General features: G+C 39.9%; 3 protein-coding genes across 3 annotated transcripts; 1 reads left to right on the top strand and 2 right to left on the bottom strand.

Moving 5' to 3' along the window:
- The first annotated feature begins 2,092 nt into the window (after positions 1-2,092).
- LOC101292125 lies at positions 2,093-4,364 on the top strand. Its single transcript, XM_004300461.1, has 2 exons — positions 2,093-2,610; positions 2,724-4,364. Exons 1-2 carry the CDS (start codon positions 2,329-2,331, stop codon positions 3,981-3,983), a joined length of 1,542 nt encoding a protein of 513 aa, XP_004300509.1. The 5' UTR covers positions 2,093-2,328; the 3' UTR covers positions 3,984-4,364.
- Positions 4,365-4,689: 325 nt separating this feature from the next.
- On the bottom strand, positions 4,690-5,790 carry LOC101312262 (F-box protein CPR30-like). The gene has a single exon (XM_004301775.1). It carries the CDS (start codon positions 5,788-5,790, stop codon positions 4,690-4,692), a length of 1,101 nt encoding a protein of 366 aa, XP_004301823.1.
- Positions 5,791-7,258: 1,468 nt separating this feature from the next.
- On the bottom strand, positions 7,259-8,431 carry LOC101311973 (F-box protein CPR30-like). Its single transcript, XM_004301774.1, has one exon. It carries the CDS (start codon positions 8,429-8,431, stop codon positions 7,259-7,261), a length of 1,173 nt encoding a protein of 390 aa, XP_004301822.1.
- Between the last annotated feature and the right edge of the window lie 626 nt (positions 8,432-9,057).

Below are 9,057 nucleotides of genomic sequence, written 5' to 3'. Positions count from 1 at the left end.
TCTCTCTCTCTCTCTCTCTCTCTCTCTCTCTCTCTCTCTCTCTCTCTCTCTCTCTCTCTCTCTCTCTCTCTCTCTCTCTCTCTCTCTCCATTACCGCTGCCATCACGCCGTCAAAGATCTCGACGGTCTCTCTAACCCTAGCGGCGGCCGCCGATAACGGCGACTTGCCAAGAAACTCGAAACTCCTCCTCTCCTCCGCCATCTTCAACAGCGAGAACATCGACCCCTTCATTCGCAAAGATCTAACCTCTCTCTCAACGGATTCGGGCAGTGGGTTTTTAGTTTTGCAGAACTGAAGTTGTCTGGGTTTCATGTATTAATGCTATTTGAAGCTTTTTGCCCCCGTAATCATATCATCACAATACCTCTCATCTATTCTTTGATTTGACTTTTCATCATCCCTCACGTGCTCTCATCGTCTCTTTACCCACGATCTTATATTAATAAATTGTACTAAGTGCTAGTTATATTAATAAATTGTACTAAGTGCTCCGGTTAACAACGCACCACCAAACCTTTGCTCTAAAAGAAGACATGGGTGGGTATGGTATGATTTTTTTTTTTGCCCCCATATCGAAAATTTACTGAAGCTGCCACTACACTAGTTCACACCTCATCAACAATCAACTACTCTAAAACCTGCTACTGCATTTACTGAAGTTGTTACTATACTAGTTGAACCATTAAAACTCTGCTACTATATTTGTTGGAAGTGTACTAGCAACTAAATCTTCAGTTTAACATGCTACTACATTAGTTAAGCCATTAAAAATCTGCTACTGTAGTTACTAAAGCTACTACTACACTAGCTAAACCAATAAAAATCTGCTACTACATCACGTACTGAAAATAGCTGCTGCTACATTTGCTAAGCAACTAAAAACCCGCTACTGCACTTACTGAAGCTGCTACTACACTAGCTGAACCATTAAACCCTGCTACTACATTTGTTGGAAGTGTAGTAGCAGCTAACTCTCCAGTTTAACTTGCTACTATATTAGCTGCTACTAAACTCCTCCTCTACTAAAAACCCGTTATTGCACTTACTGAAACTGCTACTACACTAGCTGAACCACTAAAACCCTGCTACTACATATGTTGGAAGTATAGCTTTCCAGCAAAACATGCTGCTGCTACATTATCTGAGAGCCACTGAAAACATGCTACTACTTCTACTGGGATGTTAACCTCTGCTACTACTACTTTCTACTGAAATGTTAACCCATGCTACTACTACTACTAGAATTAACTGCTACTACTACTGGGATGTTAACCTCTGCTACTACTTCTACTGAGATGTTAACCCTTGCTACTACTTCTACTGGAATTAACTACTACTACACTAAATTATTGAAAATTTGCTACTGTATTCTATTTACTGAAAAATCTCAAAATGAGAGACTTTTCACTTCTAAAAGCATATTTAATTAATGTAGGGTTAGTTTGGTAAATTAAACCATGACACATGGCATGCAGAGAAAAGATTGTCCTTAATTGTTAAAAACTGTCCTTATTTGTTTAACAACACAAGTGGATTTATTTGTGTTTCAAATCTTTTTGGAGGATGTATATGTGATTTGTTAAAAACAAAATATGATTTACCATTTTCATTAGGATGATCATTTCTAGCATGTTTACTTACCTGGAATGGAATTGAGATGTGTGAGAATGATTATGGGATAAGGGAATTCATGTGTTTATTTGCTCATGGCGAAATGAGAATTGTTATGGCTCCCACCTCCAAACTCGGAATTGATTACTTAATAACCCAGATTTGTAATACCAAGGGGAGAGGTAGGTTTGGGAATGATACTAGCAGGAATGAATTTTTTCTACCAAAAATATACTCATATAATTACATTAACCCCAAATCCCTATACTTTTTTAGAGGTTAGTTTAGTAATCATACCAGTTTAATTCTAATTCTTTATTGTAATTAAACAACATCAATCGTAATTAGTTTTATTCATATTCTAATTTCATGTAGTAAGTAAATAACTCAATAAAATTAAAATATCTGTATATTATTCTATTCCGTCTCTTATTCTTGATGAATTTCTTTTTCAACCAAGTAAATGTATCATTCAAGTACTAGTTTTCGGTACACAGCATGAAAGAACGTGTCGATGATTAAGATTGCTTCGAAATGTCACCCGTATTATTATGAAAAAGCAAACCAAAAGAGTGTCCGACGATTAAAATGGGCCGGGTCAGACCAAATAGGATCGCCATCTTTCAGTTAGTTAGGAGCTCTCTGGCTAAAGCTAACCGAATTATCTCTCCGACGATTTCTCTCTCCTCTTCTCTGCAACCGTTCTAGGGTTCCCCATGGGGAAGATGACCTCAATTGAGTCCGCCACTGCCTGGGGCTGGGCCCTCGAAGCCCTCGCAAGCTCAAAACACGTCGCCGTATCGATTCTACACGATTTGACCGCCCAAATCCCGCCAAACTTACCCGCCGATTTGCGACGGAGCATCACCGAAAGAGTCGCTCTCCGATGCTTGGAGGAACTATCCACCGCTCACGATGCTCCTCCGGTCAGGCGGTCCGAACACAGCTTCGATTTATCGGAGAGCTGCGAGGAGGTTCTTAAACGCGTTTTGAATGAGGTAAGGAATTCAAATTCCAAAAGCAAAATTTTGTTTTAGTTTTAGTTGAAATGTAATTTTAGGGTAGATTTTTGAGATTTGGGAGTGAAATGTGAATGTTTTGCTTTTGTTAGTCAGCAGAAGGTGATGTGAGGAAGGAAGGAGGAGGGAGGTGGAAATGGGATATTGAGTCCTTTACTAAGCACAAAAGAGATCGCATGCCGAATAGTACTTTGGACAAGCTTAAAGAGTCGATTGGTGATGGTAGGCATCCATATGCTGAATTGTTAGGAAGAAAGAGTGGACTAGGATCTGTTGCGGTGGCGGGGAGTGATGGTATTTTGAGGTTTAATGGTGGATGCTCTAATGCTCCAAACATTGGCGTTAGAGAAGAGCGGAATGATGAGAATGGATTGCCTTCCAAGAGGAGTAGGATTGAGTTAGATACTGAGAAAGTGGTAGATGAAAACCATGAGGATGATGGTTTGGGTGTGATTTCCAAGAAGACGAAGAGGGATGCCTCTTGTGCTTTGCAGTCTGCAGAGGACAACCCAGTTCCTTTAGCGGGAAGGCAAACGTTGGAACACTCACTGGAAAGGGATATTCCAGTTCCAGAGGGAGAAGGGCGTGTGTCGGAATTTCAGAAGGAGGTAACAGAGGAAAGGTTGGTAGAAAATCCTTGTGCAGATAAATCCAAAGATGGTAGTAATGGGTTTAGTCCTGAACCGACAACATCAGGTGTTGGTCCTTCACATGGAGCACAGCATAAGGTTTCTGCTAAAGATTCCAGTTGTAACATTGAGCACGAGTTTCATATTGAAGTACGACATCCTGTATCTGTTGGTGGATCCAAACAGAAGAGTATTGTTGATGAAGGCGGAGATAAGAGTGAGCATCTTCCTGAACCAACAACATTGCGTGTTGCTCCTCCAGACAAAGCCCGGCATAAAGTATTTGCCAAAGAATCTGTTTGCAACCGTGAGCATGATTCTCGTATTGATATAACAGCTCGAGCATCAGCAGAAGTATCCCAGAAGAAGAACATTGCTAATGGAGCCAAAGACAAGTCACAGTTGGATTACATTTCCATGGAGAAGCATAAGTTCTTGAGCTCTAAATGTACATTGACTCGTTATTGCAATTCGACAGAGAAGGATCATTGTCTAATGTGTAATGGAGGTGGTCAGTTGTTGATTTGTAGTACCAGTGATTGCCCTTTGGTGTATCATGAAAGCTGCATGGGTTCCGAATTCATCTCTTATGTGAGCGGTGACATTTACTGCCCCTTCTGTGCATATTGTCTACATCTCATGGAGTGTCTAGAAGTTGAGAAAGAAGCTTTGCGGTTAAGGAAGGACCTATATTTGTTTAATTGTGTACTGGGATCTTCTTAAGGAAGTCATTAGAATGGGCATTTGGGAAGAAAATTAAGAAAGTCATTAGAATGAACATATAGGAAGTCAAATCGGAACATGTAGTCAATTTTGGAATAGGGGGGGAAATCGACAAGTAGTACCTCCTGCATTTTTCAGAGAATATACAGAAAAAAGCAACTGCAACTGGTAGATTACACTATCTGTATGAACTTTCGACATTGATTCCTGGTGATCTTAAACATTGATGATGAGTTGATTATCCCTGGTTTTACCATCTGGTAGTGTGTTCTACAGATTATCCTAGTGCTTTGGTGTTCCAATCTGAACATTGGGCAATATATGACACAGAGATGCTACTTTTTGCTTATCAAGATTTCCAATTGTTACAGTCTCGACAATCTGTTTGCGTACTCATCTTCACTATTCTCCCTTGGCTGTGCGCGTGGATGACTTACAATCTACAGGTTAGTTAATGTACGTAATTAGATATATTGTGTTCAGAATTTAGTACTGATTCTTGATACAGTTAACGCATATGAGAAATCAGGAATGATTGGTTGTTTCATGATGAACATATATATCAAAGATTAAAGTAGAAAAAAAAAAAAAAAAAGTTGTTCTTTTGACCTGCAAATACTTTCAAATCATGAAATCACCCTACAACTTGATGAATGAAATAATACGCTAATGCTAAAATGCAAATAATCAACTTCTTGAGTGCTTCTTAGTAAGGAACGGCATTGGTTTGGCCAAGTAAAACTAGGCAATCTGCAAAAGAATCCCTGGGGTTGTAATTCTTATCTTTTCCAAAATCTTCTGCTTGTTCGGTCTTATAATTCAGCCTCTGCATCTTTCGAGGGCTTTCTCTTGTTTTGAATAGTACTTCACCGCTGCTATTAGGAATTTTAAGCAACGGATTCTTAGAACAGTTGATGGTTAATACTTGCTTCCAAGATTCCATCACTCCAACCTCTTTCATCACCCATATCTCAATATTTTCTGCAGCAACAATCAAAGACAGAGACTCCCCATATCTTGACAAGTCTAAGTATCGATTAGATTTTCTCCCCAAATCTTCAGGCATCATTATCTGGCTGAACATTTCAGTGGCCAAATCAAATGACACGATGACGTATTCTTCTCGTTTTACGTTACGGTATTGGATCCAATAGAGAGCATTATTGACGGAAAGGAATCCATATTTTGACCAAACGTAAGCCGGAATTGCAGCACTACTAAGACGCTTCCAAGAATTCGTAGCTAATGAGTAAACCTCCACGGCGTATGGAGTTTGGAATTTAAGAACAAGTCTCAAAACCTTATAGTCATTGGTCCGGGCATCATAGCCAAATGAGTGTGGTTGTTCATACTGGGTAAAAGGGTCGCAAATAATACTAGGCTTAGGCAAAATCACAATCTTTCTGATTAAAGGGTTGAATATTATTGTTGGAGGTGCTCCGGGAGAATTAGGTTCCCTATTATATGCAAAGCATAGGAGGCCATTGCAAGTTCCGATCAGACTAAGTAAACCCATACCTTTCACTAATAGTGATGGAAGCATAAGGTTGGTATACATATACTCACCATCTTTGATCAGACACGACGAGTAACTCATCCGATCCTTCCGCTTGCTTGTTAGAAGGTGAAGAATGTCGTTTTGGAGGTTGTGTTGGTTTCTGCGCTTCAGGTGGGTGTCGATGAAACTGGGGTGGTTGATCATAGAGCTCCATGACTTGCACACTGTGCTGAATCGCAGTAAAGATTTGGCCGGCAACCACAGCAGGATTTCATGAATGATTTCTTCAGGAACAAGGTAGCCTGACATCGCCTGTAATCGAACTCTAGGGTTTGGTTTTTCTTGACGAGCTTAGAGTTTGCTTTTATACTCTTCAAAAAAGAGTTTGCTTTTATACCAAGGGAAATTTCTTGCGGGTCAAGTATTACATATTGTTGGTGTGGAAAAATTCGGGTAAAAGATTTCCTCACTAACCACTTTTGTCTGAAGCAGGAATGAAAGCTTTTTCGATAATGGATGTAAAAATGGGTCGGAAATTTAATGGTGACGGTATATCTCCCGATCTAGAATCTCAAAAGGGGTATATTATAGGTTTGTGTGACTGATTTTGCTAGGACTCCTCCCTTCAGGATCCTATTCATGTTGTATTTATAGTCGTGACTCCTAGGTCACGTTATGTTGTGCGCTTTACTCGGTAGTTAAGCACGAGTGGATCCACGACTCCATATTAACATCATGGGAAACTCCGTTCCCCAATTTTTCCTATTGAACAACTCTATTTCACTTCGTCCTCGACTCGTTCCCTTAGTGTCTCCATCTCACGCGACTTGATTTGACCGACACCCTATCCGGCCCAAACCTGACTTGACCACTACGTGATCCACCACTACATGATATACCTTTGACGTGACCAACTTCCACTAAGTCACGTCCATTCAACACTACTCCATAACCTCCTTCGCTGCCACGTTCTGCCTTAGGGCTTTACTTTAAGTCTTGTTTGATCTCTCCCATCTTGAGTTGGTCAGCGCGTATTGCGAGCCAATTCACCCGTAACCTGATTCAACCGTTACCTATTTCGTTCTGCTCATGGCCCATGGAAGTTTCCCATTTACTTACAACCTAATTTGGCCGCCACACAATTCACTCACGGCCCAATCCATTCGTGGTCGGGTTGAGACCCAAACCTTTTTGAGGCCATACCAGATTTGACCGCAACCCAATTTGACCATAACGTGATTCGACCACGTTGTGACTTATCCACAATGTGATTTATTTCCTCATGGTCACATTTTAATCAGCCTTCCTCTTCATCACGTTCTCCCTTGATGCTTTCTGGTACTCTTGACTGTAATTTGATTATTAGTCTTATTTGACCTCTTCCCTCAACCCAATTCTTCCGTAACTTAATTCAACCGCTACCCATCTCATTATGCTCACGGCCCACAATTGTGACCAATTTATTCGTGTACAATTTGTCTTACTAACTTATATTCAAAACCTCATACCGAAAATATTTGCCCCCACACTACACGATAACTCAATTTGTTGTGGTCTGATTTGGGCCAGGACTACATTCTAACCACGAGATGATTCACCGCGAAACAAATACACCTTCAATATAGCTAATTCGTTATGAAGAAATACCTAAAAATCCGTGTTGAAAATATTTTCACCCACACATATTTGGGATTTTGGTTTGCTACAAGAATAAGGACACTCCTTAACCCGTGAATAATAAGTAATTAATCATATACCATTTGGCTTGAAACAAGATTTACGATTGCAAGGAATATATAGCATTGATTTGATCTAGTAAGACTATGCTATCTACAAACGAATCGATCCCCTTGTACTTTTCTACATCTATTCTAAATTTTTCAACTTGGTTGGTCTGATAATTCACCCTGCGTAACCCTCCACGACCAGTTGTTGTTTCTTCTATTATTCCGAACACCAATTCGCCGCAGCTTTTACAATCAAAAAGTGAAAGAGAACGAAACTTTTCACACGATATCCTTGCTATTTTAGTCCAAGATTGCACCACACCATACTCTTTCATGACCCATATGTCAAAACCGCTCTTAACATCAATCAAGGCAAGGGACTCTCCATATCTTGCTACTAAAATCAGGTTCTTGGGTTCATTCGACAAAGCTTCCGGCATCTCTATCTCACTAAATAATTCTCCGGCCATATCAAACGACACAATGATGTACTTTTCCATCTCGGAATCCCGGTATTGAGCCCAATGTAGAGCATTGTTGACAAAAACGTATTTACCTGTACACCATCTAACAGATTTCAAGCAAGCCGGAAAAGTATCACAACTGAGACGCTTCCAAGTATTACGGGCTAATGAGTAAACCTCAACCTCACGTAGTTTTGTCACCAATCTTTCATCCTCAGACTTTAGAATTCTTAAAACCTTATAATCGTTGCTCTGAGCATCATAGCCAAAACCAAAAGCATGATGAGTTTGCATACAAATTGTTGGAGACTTGATACTAGGCCTAGGCAAAATCACAATCTTTCTGATTGAAGGGTTCCAAATTATTGTGGAAACTTTGGAAGTCGTCCTGGGCGAATGGTGATCTGTAAGACATATGAGACCGTTACAAGTTCCGATCAGACTCGCATATGAATGTTTGAATATTGAAGGATATGTAAACTTGGTATAGCACTCATCTCCGGTCAATATTGCAGGGTCGTCTTTCATCACATACGACGTGCAACTTCTCGCAGTGAAGTGCTCGCATAGTAGAAGGTGAACGATGCCGTTTTGCTTGTTGTATTGACCTCTGCGCTTGAGATGGGTGTCAATGAAACTGGAGCGTGTGATCATAGAGCTCCATGACTTGCACACGGTGCTGAATCTCACTAAAGATTTGGCTGGCAACCGCAGCAGAATTTCATGAATGATTTCTTCAGGAACAAAGTAACCTGACATCCTGTAATCGAAAAATTCTAGGGTTTTTAATTAGGGTTTGCTTTTTGATAGTCGCATATTTGTGCGACTTTTATCATGCTAATTATTCTTATTACTTAGTTATTTTGTGATGTTTTCCTATTTTTAATTAAATTTATTTGTTTTTAGGTGTTTTGAAGTCAAACAAAGAAAAGGAGATAATTGGGCTTAATTAGGATCCCTAATCCTAGTTGGGTTGGTGATGGAAGACATATAGGTTAACTAACCTATTTCTACGTGAAAAGGAGGGAAGAAAAAGAGAGAGGCCGAACCAGGGGAGAAGAACTAGAGAGAAAAAGAAAAGAAAGGAAGGGAAGAAAAAGAGAGAGGCCGAACCAGGGGAGAAGAAAAGAAAGAGAGAGAAAGAGAAGAAAGAAAGGAGAGGAAAAAGAACTCGATCGGCAAAGATCTTCTTCAATCAAGTTTTCTTCTTCTCACCCTTATTTCATCTTCCATGTATTCTCTGATGTTCTTAATCAAGATTATGTGTAACTAAACTCCTTAGTAGTTAGGGGCTGATCAAAGCCCTAGGTATGTCTTCGATTTCAAACCCCAATTGATTTATATAATTTTAGATGAGAATTTCTTCACTGATTGTTCATTGATAA

Source organism: Fragaria vesca, linkage group LG5 (genome assembly GCF_000184155.1).
Source record: "Fragaria vesca subsp. vesca linkage group LG5, FraVesHawaii_1.0, whole genome shotgun sequence".
NCBI lineage: Eukaryota > Viridiplantae > Streptophyta > Magnoliopsida > Rosales > Rosaceae > Fragaria > Fragaria vesca.
This window is presented reverse-complemented; position numbering and strand designations above follow the sequence as displayed.

Bases quoted from the DNA above. Each gene is read 5' to 3' on its own strand.
- LOC101311973 (XM_004301774.1), bottom strand. From the start codon at position 8,431: ATGTCAGGTTACTTTGTTCCTGAAGAAATCATTCATGAAATTCTGCTG.
- LOC101312262 (XM_004301775.1), bottom strand. From the start codon at position 5,790: ATGTCAGGCTACCTTGTTCCTGAAGAAATCATTCATGAAATCCTGCTG.
- LOC101292125 (XM_004300461.1), top strand. From the start codon at position 2,329: ATGGGGAAGATGACCTCAATTGAGTCCGCCACTGCCTGGGGCTGGGCC. The intron at 2,611-2,723 runs GTAAGGAATTCA...TGCTTTTGTTAG, and splicing joins TTAAACGCGTTTTGAATGAG to TCAGCAGAAGGTGATGTGAG.